The sequence below is a fragment of the Melitaea cinxia genome, chromosome 27 (assembly GCF_905220565.1).
Source record: "Melitaea cinxia chromosome 27, ilMelCinx1.1, whole genome shotgun sequence".
Taxonomy (NCBI): domain Eukaryota; kingdom Metazoa; phylum Arthropoda; class Insecta; order Lepidoptera; family Nymphalidae; genus Melitaea; species Melitaea cinxia.
Window position 1 is genome coordinate 8861299 of NC_059420.1, and position 19868 is coordinate 8881166.

At 36.4% G+C, this 19868-nt stretch overlaps 1 protein-coding gene across 1 annotated transcript; it reads left to right on the plus strand.

Moving 5' to 3' along the window:
- The first annotated feature begins 268 nt into the window (after positions 1–268).
- Positions 269–19028, plus strand: LOC123666962 (zinc finger protein 728-like). Its single transcript, XM_045600975.1, has 5 exons — positions 269–569; positions 1333–1462; positions 3547–3654; positions 8456–8644; positions 17878–19028. The coding sequence occupies exons 1-5, from the start codon at positions 426–428 to the stop codon at positions 19026–19028; spliced, it is 1722 nt and encodes a 573-aa protein (XP_045456931.1). The 5' UTR covers positions 269–425.
- Positions 19029–19868: the final 840 nt, after the last annotated feature.

Below are 19868 nucleotides of genomic sequence, written 5' to 3' on the forward strand. Positions count from 1 at the left end.
TTGTTTTTTTTTTTTATTTACACCTTTTTTCTTTATTTAATTTGATATTAATTTTTATATATTTTTTTGATATTATTGGTTTCTTATAAATTTTACTGTGCGAATCCAGAATCTCCTTCTCTTTTTGAAGTCGCTTTAAAATAGCCTGTTATAACACTAATAGCTACCACAAACAAGTTTACTTATAAATGTGGTATGAGGTGGAATTTTAGAACAGTGGACTTCATAACTTTTGAAAGTTACAAAATTATCGATATTGGACATCTCTATTAAAGCATGCGACATACATAGCATCTACAAAAATAAATACTCTGTGTAGGTACGCCATTGCTAGTACTTGAGGTATTTGATAACTGTCAAATGTTAAATATATTACTACCTAAACATTGTAATTTTCGTCGATAATAAAGTATAAATTTAAAATTATGGGAAAAACGAAAAAGGAAATTGTAGATAGATGTAAGTGTTGCTTAGAGGAGATAAGCTTGAGAAATATGTGGACGGAGTATTACAGTGAGGGCCAGAAAGAGGTCTACGGTGAAATGTTGACCGATTGCTTCGCATTAGCTGTAAGTATTGAAATATGTTTAATAAAAATATAAATTATTAACTAATACGCTAGCACTTTAAAAAAAGTAGTAATTTTAACTTGTGTAGATATTTTAATCCTACTAATTAATATTGTTTGTTTCTTGTTTCAACTATGAATTGTTTATATATTTTATTGCGTGTACCCAACAACTTTTTGTTTAATTTATTATGCGAAATTTCTCATGTAAGTGAATTGTATTCTTTTGACAAATAAATAAACTTTAACCTTAAAAGAAATTTTCATGTGTTCTCCCTAATAAATTGGTATTTATATTGTGATTTCAAAAAATATTAAAACCCGCCGAAACATTTTTTTTGGTCTGTATTTTAGTATCTTAGTTTATAAGAACAGAAATAAGTTTATCGTCGCTCATTCACATCTGATTATGTAGAAGTTGTAGATATCAAGATTATTATTATTAAGATCCTTCTCCTAAATGGGGAAGAGGCCTATGCCCAGCTGAGGGATATTACAGGCTGAAGTGTATGTATAAGTTTTGTAAATAAACATATTTTTAAACATCATGGTATGGGTTAATGTATATAAATCAGTCGTAATATATTTAAAGAGACATTGTTGATTTAGTTAAAAATTATTGAGGTGACTTGATCACTGTGTGACAAAACCTCCTTTTATTATAAGGAAGAAAAAAAAGCATCATGGTAATCGTTCTTGAAGAGACAATCAATTCATACGTTGAAGTTGAAACACGATTTTTACGAATGTATAATTATTTTCAGTGGGAACACCCATCAGAAACAGACGCTGAATACATTTGTGAGACATGCATATGCCGGCTCCGAGATGCTTTCAGTTTTAAAAAAGAAATATTATGTACAGATCAATTGCTTAGAGAGAAACAGAAAAATGGTTTGTTTTTTTAATTATTATTAACTAATATGGATATAAGTGACATGCATTAAATGAAACTACATATGCTACAAACCATTTGTAAGCAATATATAGAGAGAGACATTCAGTCATATTATCAAGCAAGGTCTTGTGACATCTCGAGATTTAACTATTGCTTCTATTTGAATTTTTCGTATATACTCAGCCTGTGGTCGCCTAGTGGTCGGAATTCAACCATGATTTAATTAACACAATTTTTACACAGAATTTAACAATAAACAAAAGAGTATATATGCGTGTGTGTGTCACTTACATGGTAGTGTGTGTAATGTGTTTAATAATGATTGAATGTATTTTTTATAGATAATTATAAAATAGAGTGCGTAATTTCATACCCCTCCATTTGCGCAATTTTCGTAAAAAGAGGGTACAAAGTTTTTGTATATATATATATATGTGTATATATCATATAAATAAGACAAAGCAAAACTTTAAAATAATAGGGGCATGGGACAGTAATCAGATTAAAATCTATAATGTACTTAGATATTTATCGAATAATAATTTAATATAATTCATTCAAATATTTTTAAATGAAGAAATAAAATGTTGTTATTTACAATATTTTTAGCACCATCTACAGTGCGTGACGTCATTTGTAGGATCACACATTGACCGCGTTCTACTAAGCATCCGCAACGCCCGCTTCATGTTTTCACCATGCCGCCATATTGCGAGCACACAGCTGACACCTGACACTTGACAGCGCCCAAATATGCGTTATACTTATAAAATTCGCCCATTAAGCCCGCGGCGTTTTTTACGTTAGTGGAACGGCAATTTCAGCGATCGTGATCGGCGGCGTTGTGGGCCTTAGGTGGAACGCGCCCTTTGTTATTACTACAAATGACGTCACACACTCTCAGATGACATAACGTGGCGTTTTGGCGGGATTTCTAAACAAACATAAAACATGATTTTGAGTACCTAAAAGGCTATAAAGAAATAAAAGTTTATTTCTAATGGAAATAAGTATCCATAAAGATTAATTTAAAATGCTGTCTGAAAATTTGCCCGCTAATATTGTGTGATTGCAATAAATACAACAACTACTCTCGATTGTATATCTTTTTGGAAATAAAGTTTAATTATTTATGTATTTTGTAAATGAACAGTGTAAATTTTATTTAACTTTATATTATTATCGACTAACCTGGCGAACTTTGTACCTCATAATTTTTTTTTTTCATATAGAAAAGCGTTTCTTTTATATTATTATGACAATAACGAACAAAAAGAAAGTGTTATTCAATTTAATCCAGTCTTAGTTTTGTGCTTACGTACTTTTAGACAATTCATTTTTAGGGTTCCGTACCTAAACTAAATCCTTATAGGATCACTTTGTTGTCCGTCTGTCTGTCGAGATCCCTTTTCACAGGAACGCGTGGAGGTATCAAGCTGAAATTCATATCAAATACAAAAACTTCTAAGCTAACGCAATCAAAAGATACAGCCGTTTATGCTTTAAATTTTCGACACTCGCAAGGGATTCAAAATCTACAGGATACTCCCGTGAACTCAGAATCTTGAAATTTGGTACGAAGCAACGTCTTAGAGTAGATAAAGGAAAAATTGCGAAAAGCATACATTTTAAGTTACATCATATAATAAAAATATTATTAATAATTTTGTTAAAATCAGTAAAAGAATAATAAAAAAATTGTTTGTACGGAACTCTCGGTGCGTGAGTCCGACTCGCACTTGGCCGGTTTTATATTTATACATATTTATATGGTTGGGCTGCCGAAAAGTGAGGACCGAAATTTCTGCCGCGAACTCATAAAATTTAATAATGATTACATAATGTTAGTAACGGTTAACAATCTACGTAAGATTACCGGTGAAGGCTGAATGAGGATTGCGTAAAACTGGTGTCTGTCGCGAACTTGGCCAGCCCTATATATATTATATATCGGCCTAACCTATATCCAGAAGTGGATTTCGACAGGCTGAACTGACTGACTGACATTTTTCTGGGCTATTTGCTTTTTATTTATTATTACATAATAATTAATATATAACTAATAATTCTCCTGTTTCAGTAGTCACTGAAAATATTAAACAAGAGGAAGAATCAGATCCGGAGATCGAGACAGAATATTTAAGTATAGAATATTTGGATGAAGAAGACACAGGGAAAGAAAAGTCAGGTGGGCTAATTTTGAAATTTGTTATAATTTTTTTTACTCCTTTTACCCTAAAAAAAATATATATAATTTGATTTATAAAAAAAGTTAAGTATGAAGATTTTATGTGACAACAAAAATCTTTTTATTCCATACTTTAACCTATTTCAAAATAAGGAGGGGGTTACTCAATTCGACCGTATATACAGGGTGTCCGAGAAATCAACGTCAAGCCGGCAATGGGCGATAGACCAATTGATGGTGGTTATCAGAAAAATAATAATAAAAAATATTTATGAATAATTTAAAAAAATAATGGCTTTTTAAAAAAAACGAGAAATTGACACCCTGTGACAGTCTTTCACGCTTTGTGACTAGAAACCTTGACTATGCTTTGTTTTTTTTTGTGTAACGGGTCCCTGAATAACTGTTTTATTAATTGTAATCTAAAATTAATACAAAAATGCCTCAGTTTTAGAAAAACATCATTTTATTGCGCAACCATTACGCAAAAAAAATAACAACATCTATCTTTATGTGACTGTCTTGTAAAAAAAATGTACTAAGCTCTTTTGGCAAGTGGCTTTAAAAGATGGCGCATTTAGTCTGGATTCTAAAATGGTAGTACACTTAGTAGACTACACATAACATTCGGTAGAAAAAAAAATGTAAACCAAATGAAAGTTAATTATTTTTATATCACTCAAATTGCTATGGACCGCGTTTGAGTACGAATGCTATAATATAGTGACCCTATTGTGCCGTGTGTGAGCGAGACAGACAGTCATAGTATTGTGTCTTGTGGGAGCGAGACAGATAGTGACACCACCATGATGCATCTGCCATTTTGTGTTATACTTTAGTACGTTACGCTTCTTCGTTTACTACGCATCTTTCTGTATTCGTGTTGATTTCGTACTTAAAATTTTGGATTGTTTATTGGACTTGTTTGTGTTGTGATCTGGATTTGTTGTATAAACGTTTCGTTTGACAGTGAGTGTCCGTGATGCCGCATCTGTACACGACGGAAGAATATGCCAACATGCACCTCATTTATGAAGAATGCAGATACAATGCTACTGCTGCGGCGAGACTCTATCGTGAGAGATATCCAAATCGTGAACGTTATCCGGATCATCGAGTTTTTATAAATGTGCACCAGTTACTCTCAGAGGGTCGATTCCCCAACCAAGTGACTAGTGAGGGAAGACCGAATACTTCTAATGAAGACATGGTCTTGCAAGAAGTCAGTTACGACCCGAGTACCTCAGTCCGTTTAATTGAAGCAAGGACGGGGGTGTCAAAAAGTACAGCACACCGAATTTTAAAGAGAAACGAGTTTCACCCGTACCATGTACAACGAGTACAAAGTCTCCTGCCCCAGGTTTTGGTTTGCATTTTTGGTGCAGGTTTGCATTTTGTCAAACGATGTTGCAAAATTATAGGGAAGATCCGCAATTTTTAAACAAAATTCTATGGTCCGATGAATCTACCCTAAAAAGAGACGGATACATGAATCTGCATAATCTGCACGAGTGGCATTTGGAAAATCCACACTTAATGCGAGAAGATCGATCTCAGTATCGCTTTAAATTAAATATGTGGACCGGCATTTTAAATGGAAAAATTATTGGGCCATTCGAGTTACCAGAAAATTTGACCGGCGAGGTTTATCTGGATTTTATAGAAAACCATTTACCAAATTTACTGGAAGACGTCTCACTTGACATTTACCGAAGCATTTGGTTTCAACAAGATGGCTGCCCCAGCACATTATACTCGCTCAGTCAGAGACTTTCTCGATCTAGAATACTGAGGTAGATGGATAGGACGGTCTGGTCCAATTTCGTGGCCAGCCCGTTCACCGGACTTAAATCCAGTCGACTTCTTTTACTGGGGAACGTTAAAAGAAAAAGTATATTCTAAACCACTTTAAAATTTAAACGAATTACGAGAAAAAATTGCGGCAGCTGTTGAAGAGATCAACTCGAAAAGGTACGCTCGTCTTGTAAACCGCTCTTTTTTAAGAAGATGTAGGACTTGCATTTCGGCCGAAGGCAAACAATTTGAACATTTGTTATGAATGAATAAACTTTGATTCCAATAACTGAATTTTAATTCAACCGTATTTTTTTTTTGTCCTAATTTAAGTAACAGTCTTCTAAGTCTAGTGTCACTGTCTCGCTCACACACGGCACAATAGGGTCACTATATTATAGCATTCGTACTCAAACGCGGTCCATAGCAATTTGAGTATTATAAAAATAATTAACTTTCATTTGGTTTAAATTTTTTTTCTACCGAATGTTAGGTGTAGTCTACTAAGTGTACTACCATTTTAGAATCCAGACTAAATGCGACATCTTTTAAAGCCACTTGCCAAAAGAGCGTAGTACATTTTTTTTACAAGACAGTCACATAAAGATAGATGTTGTTATCTTTTTTGCGTAATGGTTGCGCAATAAAATGATGTTTTTCTAAAGCTGAGGCATTTTTGTATTAATTTTAGATTACAATTAATAAAACAGTTATTCAGGGACCCGTTACACAAAAAAAAACAAAGCATGGTCAAGGTTTCTAGTCAGAAAGCTTGAAAGACTGTCACAGGATGTCAATTTCTCGATTTTTTTTAAAAGCCCTTATTTTTTTAAATTATTCATAAATATTTTTTTTCTTATTTTTCTGATAACCACCATGGTTTGATTGACGTTGACGTTGATTTCTGGAACACTCTGTATATTTTTATGTTTGTTCGGGGATAACTTCATCTTTATGAACCGATTTTGATAATTTATTTTTTGTTGGAAAGTAGATATCCCACGTGTGGTAATCATGATATAGAAACTAGGATCTGATGATGGAATTCCAGAGAAATCAAGGAAATCCCTCGAAAATTGCAGTGACGACTAGTGCATTTGCCATTTTTTTTTCTAATTACGTTGTATTACTTGTCGATGTAATTGAAGTCGGTTTTTTTGTTATATAACACAATTATTATTTAATTATGAGTAACATGTATCATAGTACCTTTTTTTTTTAATTATTTGTAACACTTGGATTTGTTTCGCACAAAGATTAAAAGAGTATATGAGACAAATATATGAACGAGGCAGTATGTGAAGCGCTCCGGCTAGATTAACTGAGAAAAATTGTTAGAGAAAATTTGAACAAGAAATAACATAATTGTGTTTGCTTGCAAACGAAAAAAAAACCGACTTCAATTAAATCGACGAGTAATACAACGTAGATCGACGAAAAAATAGTCAAGTAACTACGCGTTATCAAAGATTACTCAAAAAGTAGTTATCAGATCTCGATAAAATTTATATGTGACCACATGATAAACATCAGCTTTCGATTAAATTAAAAATTATCAAAATCGTTACACCCAGTAAAAAGTTATTACGGATTTTCGAGAGTTTCCCTCGATTTCTCTGGGATTCCATCATCAGATCCTGGTTTCCTTATTACGGTACCAAACTAGGGATATCCCCCTTCCAACAAAAAAAAGAATAATCAAAATCGGTACATCCAATAGAAAGTTATGCGGTATAATACAACGTATGTCGACGAAAAAAGCGGCAAGTAAAAACACATTATTAGATATAACTCGAAAAGTAATTGTTAGATCTCAAATAAATTTAAATAGGACCAATTGAGACACACCACCTTTCGATTAAAAAAAGATTTTCGAAATCGGTCTACCCGGTCAAAAGTTCTGATGTAACATACATAAAAAAAATAAATAAAAATACAGTCGAATTGAGAACCTCCTCCTTTTTTGGAAGTCGGTTAAAAAAATAAGTTGAATATGTATAATAAGTTTCCGCTGTGAGAGTCTTCAGATTAAGTGATGAATGGCTATGGGGAAGGGCGGTCAGCAATTTCAACACTAAATAGTACCCCCTTAGGCAGTAACTATAATAATATAATACTTTATTTTAGGTTATCCATAAACACAATTCATCTTACAATGGATAAAACAAATACAACAAAAAAAAAATGTAACAACAATTTTACAATTATTGTTAATTAAACAAACACTTTCGGTGAGAATGAGCGAGTGAACCACAGACTATATTAATATATACCTTCATAGATAATACATTAGTTTACAATAGTGACAATACAGTATACAGGTGGCGTTACTATCTTTATTTTGATACATAATAACAATTACAATAATAAAATAATCTATACATATAATAAAATGGTAGGAAAGTCAAAACTGTACATTGAATATTTTTTTTAAAGAATACTTGGGGTGTGATCTACTATCGATACCGAATCCAAAAATATAGTTTTAAGAATTTTTGTCTCTTTGTCTGTATGTATGTCCGGGATAAACTCAAAAAGTGCATGCATTTACTTCAAATTTGGCACGAATATTATTAAGAAGTCGGGTCAAGATATAGGCTACAAATTATCACGCTATCACCTACGGGGAACGAGCAGTGAACCTTTATTTCCTCAACGCATTCTGTAACAACGTGCAATCTAACGACGCATATTTGAATGTTGTTGTTGTTATGTTAATAACCATGCTATAAGCTAGCTGCACACTATAAATAAAGACATTCTGCAGTATATTTAGTATCAGCATTGCAACCGTGCGAAGGCGGGCCGCTAGTAATAATAATAAATAAGACCAAATACAAATAAATAATTTTAAGAATAATTTAACTATATTATTATGAAATATATATGAAACTAGACAGTGTTCTATATTTCAAATATGTTTGTTTTTTTAGTTAACAAATTACTCAAAACTTTATATTTTTCTATGTGAAATAACAGCTGACAGTATTATTAATATTATTTACAGGTATAAAAGTCGAAACGTCGAATACGAAACTAGGGAAAGACGAATTATTATTGAACAGTAAAACAAGGAAGTACACGGAAGATGATCTTGAGAAGTGTTTAGAAGCTGTTAGAACGAAATCATTGTCGCAGAGCAAGGCTTCCATATTATATAATGTACCACGGAAGACGATCAGTGCGGCGCTTGCTAGTGAGTATATGAGTTTTAATTAAGCCTTTAACATCGCACTGCTGGGCATAGGCCTCTTATAAGAGGACGATTGGAGCTTAATCCAGCACCAGTATAAGTATATCAACTTTACTTTTATTTATTTTCTTATAAATCGCTGAAAACCTGCTCAACCAAAATCATTTTTTTTTAATATATTTTGTCGCAGTTTATTAGGTTTTTTACATACTCATATCCGCCAACCCGCAGTGGAGCAGCGTGGTGGATTAAGTTCCAACTCTTCTCCTAAGTGGAGAAAGAGGCCTATGCCCAGTAGTGGGATGATGCTTCTGTAAGGTTGAGGTACTTTCCCCGGTTGAGTAGTAACTCAATCAGGTTGCTCATAGTTCTAGCTTTGTTAAATTTTAATCAGATAATAAATAAGAATGTTAACAACTGCGTTGTGGTGACTTTTAAGAAATGGTACTCCAGAGTTCAAATATAATTTTTCTATGTTCAAAACCATTTTTTTAATGGGTTCTGAATTTAATAATCTTTGGCAAATCAACCCCTTCAACATATTGCATAGAAAAAAAATAATTAAAAATTTATGTATGTCTATAAAGAATAACTAAATGACAGCTATATCTTATATACAAAATTCTCGTGTCACAATCTTAGTTACAACACTCCTCCGAAACGGCTGGACCGATTATGACATTTTGTGTGCATATCGGGTAAGTATGAGAATCGGCCAACATCTATTATTCATTATGGATTAAGGATGTTAATAACATATATGGCAAAAAAAGTTTGCCGGGTCAGCTAGTATTGTTATAAATAAAGATATCTACAACTTATCAGTAACTTCACTACTACTTTTTAAAATATTTTTAAAAGAAATTAATTAAATATATTTCCCCAAATTAGATGAAACGATTTAAATTTTTGTAATACTTAACTGTTTTTTCTCGGTTTCTGAATCTTAACTGTATCAAACGATGTGTGTGATATGTTTTGGTCGGGGCACTGAATGCAATTTATTTGAATTTTTCTTTTATCGTTATGACGCGAGTGTCGTGTCGTGCTGTCTTGTTTAATTATAGGGCTAACGAGGTAAGTTATCATTTGTATACTTTATAAGAATTCTATTTGTAAGACATCTATACAAATAAATAAAAATGTGGTGTCTGTTTGTAATATTAAAATAACCGCTTTTTACTAAATGCATATGGATGTATACACGGTACATAATTATACTAAAATAACATTTCTTACAATTTTTGTCTGTCTGTTTGTTCCGGCTAATCTCTGAAAAGGCTGGACCGATTTTGACGGGACTTTCACTGGCAGATAGCTGACGTAATAAGAAATAACTTAAGCTACTTCTATTTTAGAAATTTATTTTATAACTGCAAACTGAACAATAACTTTTTTGTTAAATTTCACGCCAACGAATCGCGCGCATAGCTAGTATAAAGAGTAATCAATATACAGAGAAAAAAAAACAAGTCAGTTGACAAAATAATAAGTCCTTGGAAAGAACCGTTAGATGTCTCTAGTGATTTCGTTTTGATATTTAGTGTTTGCGCTTACATGAATAAGAATAATTGATTTAATTACTACTAGACTATTTCGACCTCCATTTTGTTGGCTTCGATTTTCTCTTGCGAGTAAAAAGCGTTACCAGTTGTAAAAACTAATTTCCTGTGTAGCAACTTTTCACAATAAAACTTTTAACTTAAAATATGTATAATAAAAATCTTCATATTAGTGACAGCCTAGACATTTAGAATTATGTGTTATTTTAGAACTATGCTTGCTGCTAATGTTATTAAATTACTTAGGGCCTGTTCCGCAACAGCCAGTGCTGTAACCGTTGCGCCAAAGCGTCGTCGAGACCATGAAATGCAACAGTTTAGTAATAATTGTTTATAAAAGAAAATTCAAAAAAATAATTCAGTGCTAACTCCAATTTCGCGTTTATTAAAGAAATATTCATATAAATGTACAAAACATATTATAAATTTAAATTGTCTGAATAAAATTTTTGTTTGTTTGAACCAGATCTTTGTTCTGATGTTAGCCCTGCTAGGGACGTCTGACGGATGGAACGTGTTATTGCTAATACTTCTATCAAAAAATGTTGGACTAAATGTCGTTATTATAGGTTTCAGATATACTGGAGAAGGAAAAAAGAATTTTGTTTGATTCTTGTTAAAGTCAATTATGGATATTATTGACACAAACCAATAGAAATCTTCAATATAATCAAATTGCTTTTATAGTTTAGGGTCATACCAAAAAAATGTTCAAAACATCTTGACAATCTAATTTTTTTTTTTTTACAGATCAACAACTATTAGAAGATCCCGTCAAGACGAAGAAACGGAGACGACCTGAACTGCAGAAGCGACAAGAAAACGTCGACTGTATCATAAAATATACCAACGCCACACCCTTCAAAGGATTCCTTCGTACTGGATACGCATGTTTCTTTTGCTCCGTAGAATACGAAAAGGCGATCGATCTTAAGGAACATACTATCTTGGAACATTGCAGTGAGAACAAGCTAAGAGCCACCGTTGTGTCCGACAGAAGTATCAAGTTAGACTTGACAGATCTCGTTTGCAGGATATGTGAAGAGAGCCTAGATACCCTGGAAAATATGCTAGATCACCTAAGACTGGATCACAATAAGAACATCCATACGGACGTCCAAAATCACCTGGTCCCCTTCAAATTCGATAGTGACATTCTAAAATGTGTGGTCTGTTCTGAAGAGTTTGTTAGTTTCAAATTGCTCAACGATCACGTGAACTTGAACCATTATAAGAATTATGCGTGCCATGAATGTGGGAGGGGTTTCATTAACAAAAGATCGTTACAATCGCACAGTTACAGACACGAAACCGGTATATTTACGTGTCAGTTCTGTTCTAAAATATTCACAACGAGGATAAGACGTTTAGACCACGAAAGATCAGTTCATATGACGAATAACAAACGCCATAAGTGCGGTTACTGTGGCGAAAAATTTATAGATATAGCAAAGAAAAAGGAGCACGAAGTGGTAGTCCACAGCGCTGCCAAATTGATATACAAATGCCAGGCGTGCAACAAAATTTACGGTAATCAGAAATCTTTGAGGATCCATATCCGAAGTTACCACCTAATGCTTCGGCCGTTCAAATGTTCCCAATGCGGTATGGAGTTTTATAAGAATATTGAATTGAAGATGCACATGGTGAAGCATACTGGGGAGAGGGATTTTGAATGTGGTGTGTGTAATAAGGCTTTTGGGAGGAAATCGACCTTACGCGAGCATATGCGTATACATACGAATGATAGGAGGTTTAAGTGCGAGTATTGTGGGCAAACGTTTGTGCAGAAGTGTAGCTGGAGGGGACATATGCGAGCGAAGCATGGGGAGGAAGTCTAGTATTGTTGGAAATGTTATGAAATAAATATATGAACTGTTTCGTTTTATCTTTTGTTTTAATCACTATTTTCCATTTTGTGGTTATTTAAATATCTAAAAAGTACATGAATTCTGGCTCTACATAGTTCTGGCGATATTTGATACAAGTAATACAGTCTACGATTAACTGAAAAAAATCTTCAATTTGGCCAAACATGCATCTAACAGAATCTGACTTTATCATTATTTTATTTAGGGTACAGTGACCAAATTTGCATTTCTCTCACTTCGTGTAATTACTAAACTCAAAATTCCAGACAACCATTTTTTTTTGTTATCGCAGGGGAACCCATTTACGGTTGATATCCAGGACGCCCGGGTAGGCAATCCTAGACCGTATGTCGGCTTCAGCACTTGGGGGTGCAGTACCGACCAAACCCCTGCGGGAGCCTTCAGCCGCTTTAATTGGAGGGTCCCGGATCTGCAGGCAACAGGATCCCTCCAGCGACCGGCTGGCCTCGGCGAAAAGGCCAGACTTCTCCTCCATGGGGACTATCCGGCTCACCTCTGAATAATCCCGACGACGCCATGTCTAGCAGGACCGGGTTCCCATCCCGGCCCGACACGAGCACAGGGGCGTTACTGGAGGCGCATTAAGTAGCGCCTCCTACGCACCCCCGTTCGTCGCCTGCTGAAGGAGGCCTCGTCGGTGGCCTCCTCTCTCATCCGCTCGTCGTTCTCCTTCTGGGACATTACTATCTCGCAGAAGGAGACCATCGCCGTCCAGGACTTGTCGTCGCCGAGCATCGCGGTGATGACGCTAGGCAGTGACAAGTCCCCTCCGAGAACTTTCGTCAGATCGCGACGCAGTGCCGCCCATCTCGGGCAGACCTCGAGGGTGTGCTGGGCAGAGTCCACCGTCGCGCCACAATCGCGACATCCAGTCGTCGGCTCCTTTTGGGCCGTCCGACACAAGTATTCACCAAGGCAGCCGTGCCCGGTGAGAACTTGCGTCAGACGGAAGGTGAGGGGCTTGCGCTTACGGCGCATCCACCGCTCAAGGACCGGGCGCAGCGCAGCCGTTACGCGAGTGCCATACGGCTGCTCCGCCAGGTCCTCCCCCCACCTCCGCATTAATGCTTCTTGCCCCATCCGGCGCACCCGTAGGATCCCGTCCAACGTGGGGTTCTCACCGAGAGCCCTCCTACCCGAGATGTATAAGTATGTCTCGCCAAGAACCTCCGCCACGAGCTTCCACGGGGGGTCGCCGGCTAGAGCAGTAGCTGCAGCCCACGATACCGTACGGTACCCCCGGATCACCCTCACCGCGATGATCCTCTGTGCCGACCGCAGTGCGGCCTTATTCCTCGCAGTTAGGCGATCCGCCCAGACCGGGACACCGTACGTCGTCATACTCCGGCAGACTCCGGAATATAGCTGCCTGCAGGCAGCGCTGGGTCCTCCGAGGTTCGGGAGGAGTCTGCCCAGTGCACTCGCCACCTTCACGACCTTCGGTCCCACCATAGCGAAGTGTGGGCCGAAGGTCCACCCTCCGTCAAGGATGAGCCCCAAATATTTCATTTGGGGGCTCATCCTGACCCTCCTCTCTCCGATCTGCAGGGTAGCTCCCGGTGCGGGTCCCTTGCGTCCGGTCCCGCGGAAGAGGAGGGCTTCGGTCTTGTCAATTCTGACACGAAGCCCCAAACTCTTTATGCGGCTGATCACGAGGTCGAGTCCGACCTCAGCCAGCCGCGCCGCCTCCTTGTAGTCTCGGCCCCGGGAGTAAACGAGGGTGTCATCCGCGTAGCAGATGACACCCATCCCGGGGAGGAGACGGCCTCGCAGGACCCAGTCGTACCCGATGTCCCACAGGATCGGGCCCAGCACCGATCCCTGCGGGACACCGCAGCCGACCCGCCGCCACTCCACGGACCCCGACCGATTCTCGAGGCCTACTTTGCGATCGGAGAGGTACGCCTCCAGCAGCCTCCCCAGATACGGTGGCACTCCGAAGAATTTCAGTGCCTCCCGAATCACTGCATGCGGGAGGCTGTTGAAGGCGTTCGCGATGTCCAACGACACCGCGAGCATCACCTCCCTCCTGTGTTCCGCTTCACCCGTCACCGCCCGCAGGCGTTTGAGGGCGTCGATGGTCGACCGGCGCGCTCGAAACCCGAATTGGGATTCCGAGAGTCCGGGTCCCAAGCCCTCCTCCAGGTGCTGAACGAGCCGGGAAGCCACTATTCTCTTCAAGAGTTTCCCAGCTTCGTTCAGCAACACCACCGGTCGCACCGACGAAGCCGAGTCCGGGGTCCGCCCTGCCTTAGGAAGTAGGCAAAGCCGACCCTCCTTCCAGGCCCCCGGGAACTGGCCAGACCGCAGGCAGCGGTCAAACAGTTCCCGGAGGCTATCACCGAGGTGCCCGAGAGCGATCCCAAGTACTCTCCCGTGCCCAGACAACCATCTGTAGCGACATCTATCTCGCGACATACAAACTAGAGAAAACTGACGTATCCTACATCGGGCTCTCAAAATTATCAGAGTGATTGAGTATATATACAAGAACCCGACAACAACCGTTTAGGCAGTAGCCCATCAGACACAATTCCCGTCTGGTCGGAGGATCCTCCCTTTGCAATGGTGAATGAGCAACTTCACACCCTGTCCATCACACCCAACATCCGTTGCTAGTCATTGATTAACTGTTGCTGGCAGAATATTGCGGATCTATTTATTTATTTATAGAACACCAACAAAGTATACACCAAATTTCAAGTACATATACAATAACAGTAGAGTCTAAGTGTGACTTTAATTATAGGTGATATAACTACATTAAATTTGAGTGACATACACTAATAACACACATAAATAACATACATATGACAAGAACTTAAGATAGTGTTATACAGTTAAATTAACTACATTAAAAGATTGAACAAAAGAAATAATTTGTAAAATACTAAAAACTGATCACTTTGCTGATAAATACAATTTAATCATTATTTAAATTTAAAATTTGTGTCGTTAAAAATATCTATGTCCAGATTTTTTGAAATAATGCTGTAGGATCTCATCATCCTGTTTAAAGGTGCCTGATAACCCAAGTTAGAACAAGCTGAGGTACAATAAAATAGCATTCGTTTATTTACACGTAAACATTTAGTAGGTGCCGTTAAGCAAACAGAACTAAACAAAACAGGACAATCCAGTACACCATTAATTAGTTTATGCAGGAACAGGTTGTCAAGCAAGCATCTTCGACTTTCAAAAGTGTTCATATTAAAGTGACTCAATCTATCACGATAATGCGGTATTTTATTAGCTAAGCCAAATTTAAAAGTAAGGTGCCACATAAAACGTTTCTGAATGCGTTCCAATCTCGAAATATAAATATTGTAATAATTGTGTTTGCTCGCAAACGAAAAAAAAACCGACTTCAATTACATCGACAAGTAGTACAACGTAGATCGACGAAAAAATAGTCAAGTAACTGCGCGTTATCAAAGATTACTCAAAAAGGAGTTATCAGATCTCAATAAAATTTATATGTGACCACATGACAAACATCAGCTTTCGATTAAATTAAAAATTATTAAAATCGGTACACCCAGTGAAAAGTTATTGCGGATTTTCAAGAAGTTCCCTCGATTTCTCTGAGATCCCATCATCAGGTCCTGGTTTCCTTATCATGGTACCAAACTAGGGATATCCCCTTTCCAACAAAAAAAGAATTATCAAAATCGGTACACCCAGTAGAAAGTTATGTAGTATAATACAACGTAGGTCGACGAAAAAAGCGTCAAGTAAAATCGCATTATTAGATATAGCTCGAAAAGTAGTTGTTAGATCTCAAATAAATTTAAATGGGACCAATTGGCACACCACCTTTCGATTAAAAGAAAATTTGTCGAAATCGCTCCACCCAGTCAAAAGTTCTGATGTAACATACATAAAAAAAAAATACAGTCGAATTGAGAACCTCCTCCTTTTTTGGAAGTCGGTTAAAAAGGGTTCCAAACAATACTACAGTATTCGAGCCCACTACGAAAGAATGCGTTATATAAAGCTATAGTAGTTTGGGGGTTGGTGAACTCGCTATTATTCCGCAGTATAAATCCCAGATTCTTGAAACCCTTGCTACACATTCCTTCACTGGTTTATCGAAAAAAAAATGTTATTCAAATAACGGTTCGCTGTTAGTTTATGAAAATAATAAATCTTTACATTTGTTACAGAGGTAACAGTGAAATTCCAAGTCAATGATAACAATTTTAACTGTAACAGTGGGTAATTTTTAATAAGCTTTGAAAATACTGAAAAAAATAGAATTTAAGTTGACAGTAAAACGAAATGTTTAAAATTTTATATCGATATTTTAAAAAAGGTAATTAATTTGGTTTATTCTGACACCAAATAAAAAAAAATTGTACTAAAACACTCACTACACACTACACGTGGGCGCTTCCTGGCCTATACATGACTAGATTCATGATGTGGAACAAACATTAACTTTTTTACAATGATTAGTTTGTATGATGATATGTTTAAAAATGAATCCATATTCCCTTAAGTCATGCCTCAAATTGAAAACGATTTTACCGTTATAATTGATTTTATGAAGAGAAACTTCTTTAAAAACTTTATGAATTGAAACTCTATGAAACGAAACGTGCGTCACGATGAAGAACAAATGTTATAGGAGAATGAGACAGAATATATTTCTGATCAAAACGCTTGAGCGACACGCGTTTTGCATGGTGCCTATAACCTTTTGTTCAAGCGACATCTAGTGGGCAGTGGCGCTTCTAATGATATGAAGTTGCCGCTTATCAGCCAATGAAAGGGCGACGGGCGGGGGGACCTCGCCTAACTTCATACGTTTTTTTCCTTTGTTCAAAAAATTTAAAATTGTACCGTTCATCATTTCTTCATTCATTATTCGTTGTTATTTGGTCAGACAATACACGAAATCCTTATCATACGAGTCGTCTTTTATTTCAAAGCAAAAGTTGATAATTTTTATACCGATTGATCTTGAAATTGCATACAATACAAGCAATCTGAATTACGAACACCTTTTTATGAGAACGTCACGAGATCATCTTCGATAGTACAAATCATAGCGGCCTACCTTCCTGACTTTTCAGAAGTTTTACTTCTGCTGTGTGAATTGCACACACTTTTTAATTAATTATCTAACACTGTAGAAAGTTCTACAGAATGAAAAATTTAGAAAATTGTGCAGGAAATTGAAAATATTTAGAAAACGTATTTTAGCTTCACGTATTTAATATTTCGCGAGACAGGAAAACATCTGTAGAGTCAGCTAATACAAGCTAAAATCGCATGCCTAAAATTTATACCTCGTTCTGAAAAATGAGGATTTTTGGAATTTTTACTCCTAAAGACGTAATATATTGGATAAAACTAAATCCAAGAATTAATACTTATAATAACTTCATTTTTATTTTTTCAATATTTTTGCCATAATTCAGAATAATATAGAAATGTTTTGAATGTAAACTAAGAGAATAAACACTTTTTTCAAATTGGAATTGTAATAAAAAGTATTAGTATTATTCGTATTTAGTTTCTTTTCTCAGTTACCATTTCAGACATATTTGATATTTAATTTGCTTGGAAATTAGCTAAAATACGACGGTAATACAATAAAAAAATACGGGATAGGTATATCATTATTTTAAGAGTTTTTAAATATAAATATAATCTAAATAATATTAATTCTTTTGTGATGATCTTATTCTGTACCACTGTTGCTACATTCAAATATTTATAACTCAAGATATGAGTAGAAGAAGAGAAAAAGAATAATATATGCCTTTCTTTGTAGGGCCAGGCACCACCAGCTCAAAAGTTGTAAGAACGAAAAGACATGAAAAACGAACCCACGCTGATCGCGAAATGGCAAAAAAGATTCATAACAAAATGTTCCCCGAATTCGAGAACTTTGGTAAAGATGTTAGCACGATATTTGACTGTTCGAATGCTACGCCCATCCGATGCAGAGGCGGGGTCGGCTACAAGTGCTGTTTCTGTCCTGATGAGTTTCCAGACGCCGCCGATCTTAAGAAACATACAATCGAACAGCACGACAGTAAAACAAAAAGAGGTCTGATCAAAGGAAAATATCTCTCAACGATTCTTGTCAAACTGGACATAACATGCTTACACTGCACACTCTGCAAGACTGATATGAATAACCTAGAGCAATTAATAGATCATCTAATAACAATTCACGGTAAGAATATACACAGAAATATAAAAAATTACATTCTACCGTTCAAATTCCTGGGAGAGGAACTCAGATGTATCATATGCCACTCTCTGTTCAACAAATTCAAAGTTCTACAGGAGCATATGAACACGCATTTTAGGAACTACATATGCGATGACTGTGACTCCGGTTTCGTGACTCGTTTGATTCTCTTGAACCATATAAAGTGTCACCAGATCGGGTCGTTTAAATGCGACTATTGCTCGAAGACATACGACACCCATAGGAAGAAGACATCCCACGAACGTGCCATCCATATCCATAAAAGTATGTTGAACAAATGCGGGTATTGTAATGAAAAGTTTGATAAACACAAGAAGAGAGAAGATCACTTGGTCAAAGTTCATGGCGTCAGATTAGTTACGTTTAACTGTCAAGCGTGTGAGAAGACGTTCATGACACAGCGAGCTTTGCGCGATCACACGAAGCGCGATCATCTGATGGAGAAACACCACGCGTGTACTGAATGCGATAAGAAATTCTATAGACCCTGCGAGCTATCGAAACATATGGTCAAACATACAGGCATTAAGAACTACAAATGCGAAGTGTGCTTGAAGTCGTTTCTGAGATGGAACACGCTTCGTGAACATCTAAGGATACATGCGAATGATAGACGGTTTAAGTGTGAACATTGCGGGCAAACGTTCGTCCAGAAGTGCAGCTGGAGGGGACACATGCGGTCAAAGCATGGAGAAGGTGTTTAGTACTTAAATGAACATTTGGTTCATTTAGCGAAAATTATCAGCTTGACGTTTCTACGCATTTAATTTTAATGGAAAATTAATCTGAGTAAGATAAATTTGGTACGTCTAATGTGTCCATTAAAATGAGTTTGATTTGTATTTATTGTATATACTTTTGACTAAGTAGTATTTAAAGTGTATTGTGATATGGACTGTGGCGCTAGAGTTATTGCATATAGCAAATACAGAAAAGTGCAGGCTTCAAAAATGCTTAAGTGAACCTGGCAGCCAATTATTGGTTAGGTATGAGCAGTTACATTCGAAAGCAATAGAAACACTAATATAATTTAAAATAGTTTGTAATAAATATAATATAAGTATAAAGCTTTTGAAGGTATTTTTCTTTTGACCCTATTTTATATTTTATGTTCTTAATTTATTTTAAACATTGTTTTCTTAAACTTTAATAAAAATATATTACTTATTTAGTAATTAAAAAATAGCCTGACCACTCTTTTGCGCAATAAAAATCTTGCGAGTATTAATAATAAGTTAAGCTTAAAACAGAACATTACAAACCAAATTAGCGATTTTATCAAAAAATATTTACTTATAAACTCTAGAACTCTATACATTAATATACATTCGTTATCACAAAGTTCAGAAATAAAATACATTGATTTAGATGGGTAGCTTATTAAGGGCAAATGGAGATTCGGGAGGTTAAGGACACCAATAGGTATTGCTCTATAATGATTCCATATAACCTAATCTAACTAGAAAAGATTATATGTACGATTTTATTTTTGTGTTACCCTCACATTAGGAATTCTAAACATTTTTGAATATCATATCAAAAAT

Coding starts and splice junctions, on each gene's coding strand:
- LOC123666962 (XM_045600975.1), top strand. CDS start 426: ATGGGAAAAACGAAAAAGGAAATTGTAGATAGATGTAAGTGTTGCTTA. Junction 3,655..8,455: donor CACAGGGAAAGAAAAGTCAG/GTGGGCTAATTT, acceptor TATTATTTACAG/GTATAAAAGTCGAAACGTCG. Junction 8,645..17,877: donor GATCAGTGCGGCGCTTGCTA/GTGAGTATATGA, acceptor CTTTCTTTGTAG/GGCCAGGCACCACCAGCTCA.